Here is a 17613-nt window from a genome sequence, read left to right as displayed (position 1 = left end):
GGGCGGAGGGTTCACTGAGACCTCCTTGCCCTTCTTTTCGATCCGCTTTCTTTCATGCCAGAAGCACCTGCGGGCGTGCGTATTTATTGATCGTCGTAGCAGCAGCATGATGAAGCATCAAGTGAGCCCTGCCAAGCGCGCCAAGGTGTTCACCCGCAAAGACAGCTTCTCTCCACCAGCAAGCTTCCTGCAGTCGTCCTTGTCAGATGCGTCCACGTGCGCCTCTTCCTTGTCAACGCCGGCAACCCCGCACCCAGACCAAGGCGATGGCCACGTGTTTGTGCCAGTGGCGCCACAGCCCGTGGATCCGCGCAAACTCGATGCCGTCATGGACACGCTGCAAGAAGATGACCAATGCAGCCCTTCAGACTGCACCGACGCCTACTTTTGCCTCGCCAAGTCGGTTTCGTGTGTCTGTCTCGTGTGTGTGTGTGTGTGTGTGTGTGTGTGTGTGTGTGTGTGTGTGTGTGTGTGTGTGTGTGTGTGTGTGTGTGTGTGTGTGTGTGTGCTGCAGTTGCGTGTGTGTGTGTGTGTGTGCTGCAGTTGCGTGTGCACCTGGTTTTTCTTCTGTGCCGCGCTAGCTGTTCCTGTGTTGCTCCATGCGCCGCTGTCTTCAAGATGCGCACCTGTTGCTGACGTTTTCTCTTGCTCCTTCTTGCTTGCATGGTCATCAACTGATAGCTACCTCGAGAATGATGTCGAAGACCGATTGGTGCAGCACCTCCTCACCAATCACAAAGACATGTTCTTCGAGACGATTCAGGTTGACCATGGGCGTCTGCGTGTGCATGTGCACGTGTTTGTGTGTGTGTGTGCGTGTGTGCGTGTGTGCGTGTGTGCGTGTGTGCGTGTGTGCGTGTGTGCGTGTGTGCGTGTGTGCATGTGTGCGTGCGTGTCGTACTGTGTTCTGTGCTCCTTCACCAAGGCCTTTCGTGGATATTCAAGTCGATCCTGCGTTCGATGTTGGCGTTGGTGTGAGCGCGTTGCGTTTTGTGTATATCTGCCGCACTCACATGTGCATCTGTTTGGCTACGTGACTGCGCTTGCACATGCACTCTCCGTTTGTGCAGAACCACATCCTGGCACAAGATCGATTCCTCACAGAAGCGGCGATCAAAGTCCTCGCACTGCTCATGCGGCACCCAGCCGTCATCAGGTGCGTCATTTTGTCTTGTGTTGTGCTGTGCTGTGCTGTGCTGTGCTGTGCTGTGTTGTGTTGTGTTGTGTTGTGTTGTGTTGTGTTGTGTTGTGTTGTGTTGTGTTGTGTTGTGTTGTGTTGTGTTGTGTTGTGTTATGTTGTGTTGTGTTGTGTTGTGCTGTGCTGTGTTGTGTTAATGTCGTGCGTGTATGTGGGGATTACCACTGCCACTGCTGTCATGATCTGTGACGCGTGTCTGCGATATTCTAACACTTCACAACCTCCCACTCCATCGCATCCATGAATGCAACAGCGCGCTGTCTGTGGAAGTGCAGGGCCAGCTGCTGGGCGGTCTGGTGCGCGTGGTGCAATCAGCCGTGACGGGTGCGCTCTCAGATAAGCCAACGCAGTCTGAGGCAGAGAAACAGGAGGAGTTTATTGCACACAAGAGCAGGTGCGCCGCGGCTGTGTGGTGCCTCTCCGTGCAACGCGTCAAGAAGCAAACGCTCGCGTCTCAGGTATGCTTTGCGTGCGTGCGTGTGTGTGTGTGTGTGTTTTGTGTGTGTGTGTGTGTGTGTGTTGATGTTTACATATGTGTGTGTTGATGTTTACATATGTGTGAATGTGTGTGAATGTGCGAGTTTGCACGCGATAAAATGTGTTCACGTGCAAGAGAGTAGGAAGTATATGCACCAAAGCACTTGCACCACGAATGCCCTGTGTCTCACCCCCGCGCTTGTGTTGCTTCCGTATGTGCACGGTCATGGCCACAGACGAGGGCAGATGTTGCGACGTGCTTGCAGCAGGCCACGCGCTGCTTTTCGTCGTTCAGCAAAGAGCCATCACCAACGCTCGATGTGCTGCTTGTTCAGTGCACAGCGCACATGAAGCACCAGCTCAGTGCCAGGTGGTTTCGCTCGAACCTCATGACCATCGCCGACATCTGTCTGCCCCTCACCATCAGCGTGTATGAGCAGGTATGGTTTCCTTTGTGTGTGTGTGTGTGTGTGTGTGTGTGTGTGTGTGTGTGTGTGTGTGTGTGTGTGTGTGTGTGTGTGTTGTGTGTGCATTCCGTATAGTGCTACGACGCGCGGCGAACCACGTGATACACACCACACCACCACCACACCACCACTCCTCACCCTCTGCACACCCTCTGCACACATCAGGTGCGACAGGAGGCCGAGTTGCTCTATTTTGGGACATTACGCAATCTTCTCCTGCGCGCGTCCGGCGGGAAGAAAACGGCCGTCTTCAACCAAGTGGCCGAGGTGAGGCGAGGTGTTCGTGTGTGTGTGTGTGTGTGTGTGTGTGTGTGTGTGTGTGTGTGTGTGTGTGTGTGTGTGTGTGTGTGTGTAAACAAGGAAGTGTATGTCGCGTGTTTGGGTGTCACTTGCAAGACTGTGTTCTAATGAATATCACTCGCCTCAATCTCGCTGCCATGTGTCAACTGACACACTCGCCTCGCAACACTGGTTCTGCTGTCAGGGCTTGGCAACCGTCATGCTCCGCTCCATGAAACAATCAAGGCGAAACACAGCCAACACGCTCAAGCGATGGTGCGGGTGTATGTGTGTATGTGTGAATGTATGTGTGTGTGTATGCGTTGCTGTGATGATGAAACCTTGTTTTGTGCCGTTACAACTTTCCTCCAGCCGTTTGTGTGCGCAACAAACACTCTATCCCAACTCACATTTTTGTGTTTGTCAGGATGGATCTGTTTGAGGTGTTTGGAAGCGTGTGGAGACGCAACGAAGCGAAGCACAGCGTGAACAAGCTGCTGCGTCCGCTGTCATACGCGCAGGCGTTGACTGAGGGGCCTGAGACGCTCGTACGACCATTCGTCTGGGCTGCCATCGCCAGGTGTGCGTGTGCTCATGATTATGCTCGCTTGTGTGTGTGTGTGCGTGTGTGTTGTGTGTTGTGTTGCGTTGTGTGTGTGTGTGTGTGTGTGTGTGTGTGTGTGTGTGTGTACAAGAGCAGCTCGTACTCATAGGCACACATGCACACAACCATCCATCACACCCATGCATACACTTGATTTCAGGTTGTTTGTCAGCCAGTCGTGCAATGCGCAGCGGCTCCTTCGCAGCAAAAACATTAAATTGTTCGGCGCCAAACTCATCAAGCAGGTACGCACATGTGCTTGTGTGTATGTATGTGTGTTTTGCAGCCGAACACATTGCTCTTCATGTGAAACTGTGTCGTACAAACGCACGCAATCGCAATTACTACCGACACATAAACTCACTCGCTCAATACTACGTTCGCATATGCACGTGACAGACACACGTGCACCTCCCCACTGAGCACATGCGCATGAAGTTGTGGTGTTGTTTCACGTCCATCCTGGGCCCTGAGCTGCGCGGCAATCTTGATGTTCCCGTGTCACTCCTTCAACACGCCAGAGACGTTCACGCTCAGGTTCGGGCGTGTGTGTGTGTGTGTGTGTGTGTGTGTGTGTGTGTGTGTGTGTGTGTGTGTGTGTGTGTGTGTGTGTGTGTGTGTGCGTGTGTGTGCCTTTGTGTATTGTGTGTGCATGTCTGCATTTGTGCGTTGTTAGGTGCCTGTCTCAGTACGGCACACCTGATTTCACACACACACACACATTCGCAGATGACATCGTCTGAGTTTTCGCGCGTGGCTGCGAACGTGTTCCCGCTCCTGCTGTGGCTGACACGCACGTCACCCACGTTTTCGTCGCCAGAACAACAACAACAGCAGCAGCAGCAGCGGCAGCAACCCGTCTCGCTTGAAGCTGCTGTGACGTCGGTGTTGTCACTGCCTCCAGCTCCCACTCAAGAGAGTGTTCGTGTGCGCACAGCGCATGACTTGGACACGGTCCCAAACATGTACAAGGAGGCCCTCAACTCACCGGTTTCGCTTGACACCGCGCCGCCTTGTTCCCTCACAGCGCGCCAGGTCAATTTCATTGCCATGCACAGTTGGCGTTTTGTGTGTGTGCGTGTGCGTGTGCGTGTGCGTGTGTGTGTGTGTGTGTGTGTGTGTGTGTGTGTGTGTGTGTGTGTGTGTGTGCGTGCGTGCGTGTGTGTATGTGTGTGTGTGTGTGTGTGTGTGTGTGCGTGTGTGTGTGTCTCAAAGTGCCTGCTACCGATGTGGCAGAAATCAAGCTTTGACGTGAAAAACTCTATGCTGCCACAACACGCTTCGTATACGTTGACTGGCGTCATCTGTCCCTACACAGGTTGCAGTGTGGTGCTGCGGACATGCACCGCTGTTTTCGTGGTGGATTGATGTGGCCGCGGCACTGCCCAGCACGGCGACAAACACAACGACAAACACAACGACAAGTGGCACCAATAGCGCAGTCACCAAAGCCACCTCAACGACAGAAGCGTCCACAGCAGCAGCTGTTACCTCGTTTCCCCTTTGGATCACGCGTCTTGCTCGCATCCTTCTTCGTGATTGTAAGTCATCCTCGTGAATGCGCGTGCTTGTACGTTGCCAACTATTATGACCGGGGCCTTGGCTGTTGCTTGTATCGCTTCGTTGTTCACGATTTGTCCTGTGGAATGCATTTCCGTTTTGTGTTCCCCCCCCCCGGTCCACACGAATCCCAACAACTGCGTTTTGCACGTCAAACCCAAAGCACCACTCATCTCACACCAGCTGCATCCCACCATTGCGTGATTTGGACACCACCACGATTGCATCAACATTATCACCACGGCAATGACACGACTGCAGACACTGATGGCGCTGCGTCCGCGCGGGACCGCATTGTGCAGAGCGTTGTGCGCGCGTGCGTCACGCACCCGCAGCCCAACCTGGCGTGCGTGATTGCCATTCTTCGCTTTGCCACAACGCAGGCACTGCTGTTTGGGCGGCGCGTGGAGATACCGCCCGTCCCAGACATGATGGCAAGGAGGAAGGTGAATGGGGCTGGCAAGATAAGCGTTGGCGATGCTGATGATGACAATGGCAGGAGCCGTGATGCCATTGCCACCAACGACGACGACAACACCCACAACATGAGCAACAACGACGACGACAAGAATGGTATCAGCGGGGTGAGTCCGTTGCAGCTTTTGCAGCAGGGTGAGCAGGAGGACAGTGGAGATTCCATGACACCGACCCAAGGGCCACCGGCAGCTGCTGTTGCTGCGAGCGTGATTGCCAACACCTCAACATCAGCAGCAGTGACCACGGCAGAGCAGTCATCAGGCTCGGCAACAACACCATCCCCCGCCTCGCTGGTTGAGCGATGCGAGTCTGGCCCGCTGCTGGAAGGCGTCGTGTTTGCGCTGCTGCGGCATTCCGATTTTTGGCGCGCGTGCGATGCCCTGGACGAAGACGATTCAGACCTTCACCACAGCCACCACCAACAGCACCAACATCAGGAACAGCACCAACAGCACAATGCCTCTGCAGCTGCTAGCGGTGGTGAAGATGTCGCCGTGTGTGCCGGTGGTGGTGATGGTGATGGCGGTGCAGCTGGTGATGATGGTGTATGCAGCAAGAGGGAGAACACGAGCAATCCTGGTGGTGATGGTGGTAGGGTTGCGGCGAATCAACAAGGTGGCAACAGCAGAGGCGATGCTGACAACGAGTCACGGTGCCCACACGTGTGGGGACCTGACGGCTGTGAAACAAGCGCCGACGATGTTTCCCTCACCCGGTCGAGTGCTGCAACACCACCAACATCAGCAGTCACGACGACGACCACCACGACCATCACGACGGCTGCCACCACGACGATGACAACAACAACGGCTGCTGCAACAGCAGACGAACCCGTGGGCACGATATCACAGCGTGTCAAACATGAGTTGATTGCCGGTGCGTGGCGTCGGGCCCTGCGCGTGTGCTTCCACTCGATCAACCCGCTCATCTCCCTGCAGGAGCCCCTGCACCTGTTTGAACAGTTTGCACGGCAGCGCGTGCGTGCGGGTGCGTCGTGTGCGGTGTGGCCGTGGACAGAGGCATTGCAGCAGCTGCACGCGTTTCTGTCGGATGGGCGGCCCTGCTTCACCGGTGACGTGGACTGCGCAGACCTGACGATTGTCACCAACGTGCTTGCGTTTCCGTTCACGACGGGCCTGCTGCTGCGGATACCGCTGTCCCAGAGCATGCTCCTGACGAAGTTGTGGTGTGCGGTGTACAAGCAAGCAGTGGCGTCCTGCGAGCAGGCGGGCGTGGACTGCAATCTCTTGCAGGAGCAGGTCATGCGCAGGATGAAGGCGGCGGTGCTGGAAAGCAACCTGGCTGTGCATGCAGCCGCGTTTGAGATGTGCTGCGTGTGCGTGACGGCCGTTCTGAACGAAGCGCGCCCCACAGACAGGGTGGGCCCCAACGACGACGACGACGACGACGACGGCAATGCTGACGACCTGGAGAGTGATGACATGGGGGCCATGCGAGACCTCTTTCTCGTTGTGGAGCACCTGCTCTCCCTCGCGGAATCTGTCTCCCGTGACCAGTGGGCGCGCGTGCCATTGAGCCCACACTCGGACCGCCTTCTCAAAGCCCTGGGCTTGTACATCCGACGTACATCAGACTTGGTGCGTGTTTGCTTGTGTGTGCGTGTGTGTGCGTGCGTGTGTGTGCGTGCGTGTGCGTGCGTGCGTGTGTGTGTGTGTGTGTGTGTGTGTGTGTGTGTGTGTGTGTGTGTGTGTGTGTGTGTGTGTGTGTGCACAGCAGTCGGTTGTTCACTTCGTGTGGTTTTTCAGTCCTCTAATCGTTTGAGATTTCTGCGCATCACATGAACGCTCACCTGTCCACTCCCATTCACGTCACTCAACTTTGCTCACGCACACATTCATACATACACACACATACTTACACACCCACACACACACCCACACACACACGCGCGCGCGCACGGCCGCACGTAACAGCTGGTGTTGCGCCAGCGGGCGTTTGCACAGACAATTCGCGTGTTCTCTGGGGTGTTTGTGCGATTTCTGCAGCGAGTGGGGCGTGTGCGGGAGTCACGCAAAGCCACGCTGCGCCAGAACCGCCGGCATGCTGTGCGTGTATCGCCATCACGGTCACGAGTGACACGCTCGCCAGCTTTGCCGTTGCCCAGTGGAGCAAACACGACTGCTGCTGCATCTGCGTCGCCAACAACCACACAGCAACCATCCACCGCAACAGGAACAACAACAACAACAACAACAACAACAACGACAACGACAACGGTACCATGCTCGCCCACGACCGCCATCGCTGTTGAGGGGCAGGGCGACGTTCCTGTCAAACCACTGCCGCATCGGTTCCAGTGCCGGGTGGTGGATGTGTTTGCAGACATTTGCAGTGCGCTAAGCATGTGTGGCCATGCGTCCAAGCACAGCCTTTCTCTGCTGCGGGCGGTGCTGCCCATCCTTGAGGTGCGACATCTACTGCTTGTCTCGCGTGCGTGTATATGTTTGTTTGTTTGTATGTTTGTTTGTGTGTGTGTGTGTATGTATGTTTGTGTGTGTGTGTGTGATTGATCTGTGGTGCATCCATGCAAGCAACACCTCTGGTCGATTCGTACGCGTTCTCACTCACTTGCGCACGCGCACACGCGCGCACACGCACACACACATGCAATTGTCTAGGTTGCGCTGTGCCACCCGCACGACGGCGTGTACAAGAAGAGCGAGGTCATGTGGGAAGCGTTTGCGTGGGTGTCGCCGCAGGACTACCCGGCGTCACTAGAGGCGCTGCTGCGTGAAGTGCAGCGTGCCACCCCGCACCGGCTGCATACACCACTGCTCTACAACACTGGTCGCCCACCAGCACCGTCGTCTGCGTCGCCTTCACGGGCATCATCATCGTCGTCGTCGTCATCACCACCACCTCCGCTGTCATCGCCATCACAATCGTCAGCGTCTGCGACCTCACCGTCACGTACCGCTTCCCCACCGCTGGCCAGCACGGTGACAGCAACGTCAGCATCGCCAAGCCCAACAGCGCGGGGACCAGCGTTTACGTTCTCGTCGCCTCCTCGCATCAGCCGCACCCGCATTGGCACGGGCAGGGCTGTCGCTGCTGGTGCTGGTGCTGGCCGCGGTGGTGCTGCTGATACTGGTGGTGGTGGTGGTGATGAGTGGAATGCCACGTCTGGTTCACCGTTGCGGCGAGTGGGCACCCCCGGTGCCCGACCAGGCGCGCTGACATCGCCTGCACCGAGTGTTCGCATTGGACGTGGTGGTGGCAGGGCGCGACGCAGCATCGGTGCACTGTCTTTCGTGGAGACGAACAGGTCAACAGGCAGCAGCAGCAACAGCAGCAACAGCAGCAACAACAACAACAACAACAACAACAACAACAACAACAACAGCAATAACAACAACAACAACAACAACAACAACAACAACAACAACAACAACAACAACAACAACAACAACAACAACAACAACAACAACAAAACCAGCAGGAACAAACACAGCAGCAGCAGCAGCAGTGTTGGTCATGGCAATTCGATTTTGATGCGTATGCAGCGCGGTGAGCAGCTGTTGTCTGCCAAGTCACCCGCCAGCAGCAGCAGCGGTCGCAGCAGTAGCAGTGGCAGTAGTGGTGGTGGTGGTGGTGGTGGTGGGAACACGGCTGCCACTGCGACGGGTGCAAGGCGTGGTGGCAAGTCCAAGGCAACGCGCGCACTCCCGTTTTCGCGGCCAATCGACGAAGAGGACTCGGAACTGTTTGTGAAGATTGACACGGGACCAAGCGGAGTTGTGGCGGGTGCGGGCACAGCCAGCAGTGACGCGAACCAGGACACCACCGTCATTGCTGATTATGATGATGACCACGACGATGGCGATGGTGATGATGGGCAGAGTGGCGTTGCGCGGCGTGGAGCAAAGGCCAGTCACTGCGATACTGGTTTAACCAGCAACAGCAGCAGCAGCAGCAGCAGCAGCAGGAAGAAATGGATGAGCGATCGCCAACGGGAGCGGCGGCGCGCGCGAAAGGAACAGATGCTGAGCGTTCGCATGTACACGTCTGTTGACGTGTCGTCGCAGGACTCGTGCTCACTGCTTGAGCAGTCCGACAGCGATGAAGCGTGCGTTGGTGCTGGTGGTGGAGGTGGAGGTGAAACCTCGATGCCTGCAAGCAAGCGAGCCAAGATGGCAGTGGCAGCAGCGGTTGCCGCATCAGCGTCGGCCGCGGCGTTGAATGCGGGCAGTCGACACAAGAGGAGCAGAAGCACGACGCGTGGTGGCAGAGGCAAGCACGGCGGTCATTCCCACGACGATGGCGATGATGATGATGATGATGATGATGATGACGATGGCGACGTTGAGACGGTTGTGCTGTCTGGCGATGAGACGGAGATTGAGGATGACACGTCCTCCGAAAGCGACGGGCGGGTGTCTCCACGCGTTGCCTGTGACAACGGCGCCGGTACCGATGCTGTGGGGCAGGAGCGACGGCTCTTTGGAACGTGTGTGGATGGTGTGCCGGTCAGCATTCTGAAGCGCCGCGGGCATTGTCGCACGTTGGGCCGCAAGCACGAACGCGAGCGTGATCAAGCCGATGGGCGTGGGCGTGGCCGCGATGGTGAGTGTGGTGGTGAGTGTGGCGCAGGCCACCGTGGCGGGGTGACGTTTAACCTGGCATTGAACACAAGCCACACGTTTGGTGACATGAAGGAGAACGTGGTTGTGGCGAAAGCGAGGCAAGCTGATGACGGCACCGGCCATCACTGCGATGGTGACGCCGACGGGGATGTTGGTGATGATCATGATGGGCATGACGGAGATGAGGAGCATGAGGAACTGCGAGTGACGGGAGCCAGTGGTCGAGACAGCGACGCAGGCGGCTGGAAGCAAACAACACGCAGCCATAACAGCACCACCAGCACCAGGCGCGTCAACCGCGGCAGCAGTGGATCAGCTGCTCGTGGTGGTGGTGCTGCTGCTGCTACTGCTAGCACCAGTGGTGTGACGCCTGGCAACAGCATAGACCTCACGCCACCTCGGCAGTCCAAGGTGCTTTCATGACATTGTGCGTGTGTGTGTGTGTGTGTGTGTGTGTGCGTGCGTGTGTCGTGGCTACCTTTTGCCCCCCGGTTCTCTCTGTCTGTCTGTCTGTCTCTCTGTCTGTCTATCTCTCTGTCTGTCTCTCTCTCTCCCTCTCTCTCTCTCTCTCTCTTTTCTCTGCCTGTGTCCCTCGCTCACCCCTTTGTCCTCACCCCCTCTTCTGCCCTCTCCTCTGCACACGCGCACATGAAACGTTGGCAGGCGTCACGCGTGCTGAGAGGAACACCGCGAGCGCAACGCATGTTGGCTGCAGGCACAGCTCACCACCGCCAGCAAGCGTCGCCCCAGAACATCGACCAGCAGACAGGCAGGCGCTGACGCCAGTGTGGCGCTTTTGACACAGGAACAACGTGCACACAAAAACACAGCACACACACACAGCACACACAACACACAAACAAACACACAAACAGAGCACAAACACACAAACAGAGCACAAACACACTGAAAGTGAATCCTTGTTTGTTTTTGGTCGTGTCCGCTGAGCTGTTTGAAAGGCTTGTTTGTGTTTGTGGAAATTTTGTGAAACGATATTTGATGGAAGACATTAGTAAATGATCTGCGGTCACGACGCTCCGACGCCTTGACATGCGTTCTGGCCGCTGTCGGGGCAAAACGTGACCGTTGGTGCGAGTGGAGGCGCAATTTGCGTGCATGCACGTGCTCTTGTATCCACCGCCCTTTGTTCTCTCCAGTGGCTTGAAGTGTATGTTTCGCCAAGGCGCCCCGCGCGTGGGAAGTAGCGCAGCCGCATGTTGTTGCACATCCAGGACAAGGTTGCAAACGCGCTTTATAGCGGTGATTGGCCGCCACACACACGAATAGGCGGGATGGACGACTTTGGTTCCCAAGCCTACGCTGTTTCGCAGTTGCGTTTGCCTGTGCGCATTGCAGCTTCGCGCGCATTGCCACGCTGTGGTGGGACAGTGTGGCTAGGCCCGAGGGGAAGCGTGGGAGGACGGCTACGACGACAGCCAGCAACCGACCAAACAAAACCACCAAAAGACGTGTGGTGTGAAAGGGAGTGATGTGGCGCAAGTGCAAAAATCGCCATCATGTGATGGCAGATGTGGGCGGAAGTGGGGGTGTTGCCACTTTGACACAAACAAAGGAGGAAGAGGATGGGAGGGGTGGCGAAGCAAACACACAATTATTTTGCACAAACGCGCACCAGGCGACGCGAAACCATCAAGCAGCACTGGCACACGTCGGCAAGAAAGCTCACGAACGAAAAGTGCGGCCTGCATCGGTCCTTCTCCTGGCCCACCGACCCACACCACACACACACACGATTCCCAGCGCACGTAAGCAAGTGCAAACACCATTGCGTCTCCCTGTCGCAAACGACATCAAGCCACGTCACATTACCCCACGGCACTGCGTCGACAAGCCTGATTGACTTTATTGGCGTGTTTGGCTTCGTGGCAGTGTGATTGCTTGTTTGCTTGCTTGCGCCATCTCCGGGGTGCACGCGCGCGCACACCTTATCTTTTTTGTTTTTCTTCTGTTGTGCGCTTGCCTCCCACCGACGCCGTCCTCCGCCTGCCACTGCCGCTGTTGCTGGTGGGTCTGCCTTGCTTGCACGCTTTTGGTGGTTGTGCACTTGCGTGAGTTTTGGCTGATTGGGTGGTGTGCTCTCCTCACTTCCACGCCTGCGCCTGCCTTGTTTGTTGTTGCTACTTTGTTGCCTTGTTTTGCTCTTGCTGTCTGTTGCTTTTGTTTTGGCATTTGCTCTGTGTGTTTGTCTGCATGGGCGGGCAAGAAGCAACACCCTCCCGATAGACCATTCACAGCACCACACCCGCGCGCTTTGGTTGTTGTGTTGTTTTGTTTTGTTTTTGTTGTTGTTGTTTGTGTTGTTGGCTGCTTCTTATCGGCATCGCGCCATCGCTACCAGCCAGCCTTGTTGGGGGTACCTGCTTTGTTCGCGGTTTCCTCTCCGAGTTTGACGACGCAGCCGTAAGTTTGCGCAAGTGCATGCGTTTGTTTGGTTGGTTGGGAAGGGAAGGGGAGGGGGAGGGTGAGGGTGATGCACGCGACTGTCAATGTGGGTGGAGATGTTGCCGTGGATGCACGTGTTGTGTGTTTTGTGTGTGTGTGTGAACGTTGTTGATGTGAGAGTGTGTGTGTGTGAACGTCGTTGATGTGAGTGAGTTGCATTCCTCGTCTCCACCGTCCACTATGACACACCCGCGCATGCAAGCACACGCGTGATCAGAAACACAACGTCGCCTTCACGATCTCACATGCATGCATGCCATGCTGTCTCTGCTTCCTGCTGCTCGGCTGTGTGTGCGTGGTTGTGGTTGTGGTTGTTTGGCGTGTATTATCCGCCACCGACCCGCAAACATTTGCCACTTTGCGCTTCCATCCGCCACCACGTGTCACTGTGTGCTACCATCCGTCGACCAGCTGCCTTTCGTACTTGACGGCTTTTCATTCTCTTCCCCACTCCCCCCACGTTCGATTCTTCTTCTTCTTTCTTGTCCTCTTCTTTTTGCGCTCTGTCGCTGTCCTCAAAGAAAGGTCTACGATGCCTGCCAACACTGCTGAGTCCGACACCGCCGCCGTCGTGACGGTGCCCCCACCAACCACGGCAACCACGGGCGTGCCGCCACCGGCACAGGAGAAGGTCGCACCACCGCCAGCAACAAGCTCGGTGCCACCCCCGCCTCCACTCAGCCATCCTGTCTCCGTGCCTGCCAACGGCTCCGTCCAGCCGCCACCCGCTGCAACCAATGGCACTGTACGCCCCCACAAGCAGCGCACATCCAGCAGCCGCGAAGCAGAGGCCGAGGCCATGAAGCGCCGCGTCTTTGTCGGCAACATTGGCCGCCAGGTGCGTGTGTGTGTATGTTTATGTGTGCATGTCAGCTGTGTGAGCTGTGTGTGTGTGTGTGTGTGTACTGGTGTGGACTTGTGTGGGCTTGTGTAGGCTTGTGTGGACTTGTGTGGACTTGTGTGGACTTGTGTGGACTTGTGTGGACTTGTGTCTGTGTGTCTGTCTGTCTGTGTCCCGGTACTTGTGTATGTTGTGTTCACGTGTTTGCGTCGTTATTTTGCGCGTGCAATGGCTTCCTGCTGTTTTGTGTGCTTGATCCCTCTACCCTCGCCTTTCTACATCTCCCATTCGCCCTCACATTTCCTCCATCATCGTCTCTCTGGTGTGTTCACTGTCAGTGCACGGAGGAAGACATTCGCCGCCTCGTTGGCGACCAGTTTGGCCGGATTGAAAGCATCAACATCGTGCGCGATCACGTCAATCACCAGTCCAAGGGGTGCGTTGAACAGCGACTGTTGGGCACATCATGCACGTTTGCTTGCAGGCAAGCAAATGTCACTCGTGCTGTTCTCATACCTGTGTGTGTGTGTGCATGGCACTTCTGCCGTTCCTGTGACAGATACGGCTTTATTGCCTTTTCCACCGAAGAAGAGGCCAACCGCTGCATCGCTCTGGCCGAGGTGAGAGAGAGTGTGTGTGAGAGTGTGCGAGAGTGTGCTTGAGTGAGTGTGTGTGTCTGGCCGAGGTGAGAGAGAGTGAGTGTGAGAGTGTGTTTGAGAGAGAGAGAGAGTGTGTGTGTGTGTGTTTGTTCGTTTGTTTGCCCATGTGTGTGCGTTTCTCCTCTCATCCTGGCTCTCTTCGCCTTCTCACCCTCTCGTTCCTGTCCACAATCGCACGCAGCAACACCCCATCCACTTTCGTTCACGCCAGCTCAACTTCCGCGAGGCGCGCCGCCGCGAGCGCGGATCCGTGAGTGATGTGACCTGTCCTCTTCTTGTCTGTGTGTGTGTGGGTGTGGGTGTGGGTGTGGGTGTGGGTGTGGGTGTGGGTGTGTGTCTGTGACTGTGTCGTTGTTTGGTTGCTGCCGACTGGCTCTTGTTTTGATTGTGTACATGCGACAAACCCCACCCCCACCCCACTCCTTGTTCCTTCCACCTTGCCACAGAGCGATCCACCGCGTCGTCGCATGCGCCAGCGGTCTCGTGGTGCCTCTCTTGATGCCTCCATGCACACCATGTATCCGCACAGTAAGTCGAAACACGTGATCGCATGTGTGTGTACTTGTGTGCAGTTGTGTCGTGCCGTACTTGCGCGTGCTTGCTTGCATGCACGCAGTTGTGACGCTCTGTTCGCTCACCACCACGTGTTGCAACTTGGCGTTGATTTGGACAGTGATGATGCCTGATCCCAACGGCGGCATGATGGTGCGTGTTCGAGCACCGTGTGTGTGTGTGTGTCTGTGTGTGTGTGTGCGCGCGTGTGTGTGTGAGAGAGAGAGAACGTTTTGTAGTTTGCTGTGTTAGCTGTCGCCTTTGCATGCATCGGCTTTGGCTGGTCACCTCAACCATACTGACACGGCACGTGTGGGGTTTTCTTCTTTCGTGGTTTGCACACCTGCTCAGCCCCCAATGGAAATGCAGATGTATGAGAACGGGGGCGTGATGCCCATGTACATGCACATGCAGGTACGACGCGTGAAATTTGCCTGTGTGCTCTTTCGTTCGTAGTCACTACCAAAGAGAACCGCTGCGCGTGCGTGCGTGCGTTTGAATGGTTGAGCCCCGCTGCGTGCACGCGGCAGCAGCGTAGTGCCCAGCACCACTGTCATCCTCCTTTGTCCAAGTGCACACGTGCGCATGAGAACCAGTCCCATTTTTCAAGCCCTCAGCTCACGTACACCACACCGCACGCACACACGCACACACATGTATATATGCACACATTACACACACACTGCACACATTACACACACACTGCACACACACACACACACACACACATACATACATACATACACACACATTGCACACACTCTCTCTGCGCACACGCTTTCCACTGCGTACCAACAGCAGGGCTACCCGATGCCCAACGCGCCGCTGATGGGACACCACCATCCCCACGCTGGTCGTGCCGGTCTTGTGGGCCCGCCGCCGCCAAACAGCGCCCCGTACAGCCCCGTGTATGCTCACCCCACCATGTACAGCCAGCACCAGCCAGATGTAAGTGCGCGAGCGTGCATGCGTTCGCGCGCGTGTGAATGTGTGAATGCGTGTACGCGTGCGCACGTTACTCAAGATGGTTCAGCGATTTTTTTCTTCCACCTTCGCTTTGTTTCAAACACACTCATGCACACTACTGCACACCCTCACACACACTCACACACACACACACACACACACACTCACACACACACACACACACACACACACACACCCTCGCGCATACACACATTTAGACGCACTTTGCCTTCTCGGGGATGATGCCGTATGCACCAGAGCAGCAGGCGCCCACACGCTACCAGCAAGCCTTCCCCGGCCAGCGGCCTCCACCTGTTGGCATCGTGCCCGGACACACGCACGGCCATGCCGCCGTCGACGACGCAACACAGGCCATGGCCGGCATGAACCTTGGTGGCCACCCGCAGCCGCCACAGCAGAACTAACGGGAGTAACGCGGGGTTCCCAAAAGCAAGTTGCCCAACACACCCGAAGCGCAATCCATCCATCCATCAACCCATCCATCCATCCGTCCGTCCATCCATCCATCTCTCGCTCTCTCTGCGCCTCTCCACGTGTGTGGATGACTGCTTGCTGTTGCGTCGTCTCCTTTCTTGACCTCTCCCCCCGTTGTTGTTACGCTATCGACATGAGAAGTGATGCTGTGTGCCCTTGTGGCGCCTGGTTTTCCCTTCCATTGCGGCCTGTGGTCCTCCTCCAATGCTGCTGTTACCATTTTGTGTGTCTCCTATTCTCGTTACTGTCGTGAACATGGCAGCCGAATTGGCTGTTGATTGTCTGATTGTGTTCTTGTGCTGTGGCACTGTGGTAGCCCCCTCGTTCTCTTTGGTTGTCAGCTTTGTGCGCGCGTGTGTGTACGAATGTGTGTGTGTGTCTTACTTGTCGCTGACACGTGTGTGTGTGTGTGTGTGTGTGTGTGTGTGCTCTCCTACCTGATTGCTTCATGTGCGTGTGCAAGCGTGTGTCTGTACTGTCAGTTGTTTGTTGGCCTTGTTCGCTTCTTCTGTTTCTTTCTTCCTAATGTTCCTTTGGCTTGTGGTATGTGCAAGTGTGCTCACCTATTGTGCGCAGGGGATTGGTTTCCCATATCGCGCTTCCTACGATGCATTGCAGACTACGCGTGACTGACTAGTCGAGTATCCTAGTGCGCTGTGTTTGCTGTCTTGCTGTTGTTGCTGTCGGATGTCGCCAGCCGTGTACCCTGGTCTCCCTGCCCCCCCCCCCCTGTGATCTCTTTGCTGTCTTTTTCTTGTGCTGTTGTGGTTGTTGCTCTTGGTTCTGTCCAGTTGTGTCCCTGTTTTGTCCCCTGCCTGGTGTGGCCCCTCTTCCTTGTGCTTGCTTGCCTTCCCCTTTTCTCCCCTCTTCTAATCGATTGGTCGTGATGTTTATCGCTTCTCCTCAGATACGCACGCGTTGTCCGTTCACATCTCCCCCCCCCAACACCATTTTCGCAAATGTATCGCAGTGGCTTGCAACCCCACCAATACATCAGCACCAACACCAACACCAACATGACACCAGCCAGCCATGCTTGCGTGCAACCCTTGTGTCTTCTGGTTTTGGTGCTGCTTCTCGACATGCTTCGTTCTTCGGTCTCTCTCTCTCTCTCTCATCTCCTTCATCAGCCCCTCTGTCAGCGACCCCAAGTCATCCCCCTTTCCATCTCTCGCTTCTTTTCTCTTTCTTCGTGGCCTCTGCTGCCATCCTCATTCATCATCATCGTGCTAGCTAGCTTTGGGCTTGTTGTGCTTGCAAGCAAGATAGCACCTTCTCTTCCAGTGTTTGTTTCTGCCACAAACATCGGTCATGGATGTTGTGCTGGCTCCCACGCTCGCTGATTCCTCTTCTTGCTTTCTCATCCCGACCTCCGCTTCGCTCCTCCCACCACCTTTTCTTCTTCACTCATCCATTCATCCATTCATTCCTTCGTCCATCCATCACTCCCCCCCCCCAACTCGCCACTGCGTTTCAGGCGTCACTGCTGCGTTTCAGTTCACATGTGTACAGACACACTTTGTCTCGTGAGGGCGTCGTTGCCACGTGCCACGTGCCACGGGCAAAGCACAGAACAGATTAAACATCAACACCAGCAGTGTGTGTGTGTGTGTGTGTGTGTGTGTGTGTGTGTGTGTGTGTGTGTGTGTGTGTGTTGATGGGTACATGAGAGGGTCAAGTTGGGTGCGAGGCATTGGTTGTCGTAGCTGGTGCGACCACTTGGCCGTTGTCAGCTATGCATGGGCTGTGCAGTCTCAAGTTCCCGTGTCAAGCGAGCAACGTCCCTGCAGCAACGAGCAGCGCCATGTGGAAAGAAAAACATCGGGTGAGGGAGGAGGAAAGGAGAGCGCAAACGGACCATTTGAGACGAGCAGCAAAGCAGTGGCAACACTTTGGCAGAGCCAACCAACACACACACACACACACACACACACACACACACACACACACACACACACACACACACACACA

At 56.0% G+C, this 17613-nt stretch overlaps 4 protein-coding genes across 4 annotated transcripts in view; 3 read left to right on the top strand and 1 right to left on the bottom strand.

Annotated features, from left to right (window-relative positions):
- Positions 1 to 106: 106 nt before the first annotated feature.
- On the top strand, positions 107 to 8168 carry PTSG_00736 (uncharacterized protein; the record flags this gene model as incomplete). The annotated part of the gene is made up of 16 exons (XM_004998144.1): positions 107 to 399; positions 682 to 763; positions 1071 to 1156; positions 1452 to 1656; positions 1912 to 2115; positions 2308 to 2409; positions 2627 to 2697; positions 2849 to 3001; positions 3186 to 3270; positions 3425 to 3562; positions 3755 to 4060; positions 4344 to 4566; positions 4847 to 6660; positions 6997 to 7488; positions 7702 to 7766; positions 7883 to 8168. 16 exons carry the CDS (start codon positions 107 to 109, stop codon positions 8166 to 8168), a joined length of 4605 nt encoding a protein of 1534 aa, XP_004998201.1.
- A 489-nt stretch (positions 8169 to 8657) lies between these two features.
- On the top strand, positions 8658 to 10568 carry PTSG_00735 (uncharacterized protein). The gene is made up of 2 exons (XM_004998143.1): positions 8658 to 10077; positions 10330 to 10568. Exons 1-2 carry the CDS (start codon positions 9019 to 9021, stop codon positions 10444 to 10446), a joined length of 1176 nt encoding a protein of 391 aa, XP_004998200.1. The 5' UTR covers positions 8658 to 9018; the 3' UTR covers positions 10447 to 10568.
- Positions 10569 to 11701: 1133 nt separating this feature from the next.
- On the top strand, positions 11702 to 16408 carry PTSG_00734 (uncharacterized protein). The gene is made up of 10 exons (XM_004998142.1): positions 11702 to 12087; positions 12541 to 12967; positions 13309 to 13406; positions 13530 to 13590; positions 13811 to 13879; positions 14076 to 14157; positions 14303 to 14334; positions 14533 to 14595; positions 14980 to 15129; positions 15366 to 16408. The coding sequence occupies exons 2-10, from the start codon at positions 12662 to 12664 to the stop codon at positions 15570 to 15572; spliced, it is 1068 nt and encodes a 355-aa protein (XP_004998199.1). The 5' UTR covers positions 11702 to 12087; positions 12541 to 12661; the 3' UTR covers positions 15573 to 16408.
- Positions 16409 to 17371: 963 nt separating this feature from the next.
- PTSG_00733 (uncharacterized protein) overlaps positions 17372 to 17613 on the bottom strand; it is a gene marked incomplete at both ends in the record, with an annotated part of 2813 nt that continues 2571 nt past the window's right edge. Inside the window, one exon of the mRNA XM_004998141.1 lies at positions 17372 to 17426. Coding sequence (XP_004998198.1) covers positions 17372 to 17426 — 55 coding nt within the window. The remainder of the gene's footprint in view (positions 17427 to 17613) is intronic.

This window comes from Salpingoeca rosetta (assembly GCF_000188695.1).
Source record: "Salpingoeca rosetta unplaced genomic scaffold supercont1.2, whole genome shotgun sequence".
Classification (NCBI taxonomy): domain Eukaryota; class Choanoflagellata; order Craspedida; family Salpingoecidae; genus Salpingoeca; species Salpingoeca rosetta.
Note: the sequence above shows the minus strand (reverse complement) of the source record. Positions and strands in the feature narration are given on the sequence as shown.

Excerpts from the sequence above, each read along its gene's own strand:
- PTSG_00735 (XM_004998143.1), top strand. The coding sequence starts at position 9,019 with ATGAGCGATCGCCAACGGGAGCGGCGGCGCGCGCGAAAGGAACAGATG. Across the intron at positions 10,078-10,329 it reads CGCCACCTCGGCAGTCCAAG|GCGTCACGCGTGCTGAGAGG; the intron begins GTGCTTTCATGA and ends AAACGTTGGCAG.
- PTSG_00734 (XM_004998142.1), top strand. The coding sequence starts at position 12,662 with ATGCCTGCCAACACTGCTGAGTCCGACACCGCCGCCGTCGTGACGGTG. Across the intron at positions 13,591-13,810 it reads GCTGCATCGCTCTGGCCGAG|CAACACCCCATCCACTTTCG; the intron begins GTGAGAGAGAGT and ends AATCGCACGCAG. Across the intron at positions 13,880-14,075 it reads GCCGCCGCGAGCGCGGATCC|AGCGATCCACCGCGTCGTCG; the intron begins GTGAGTGATGTG and ends ACCTTGCCACAG.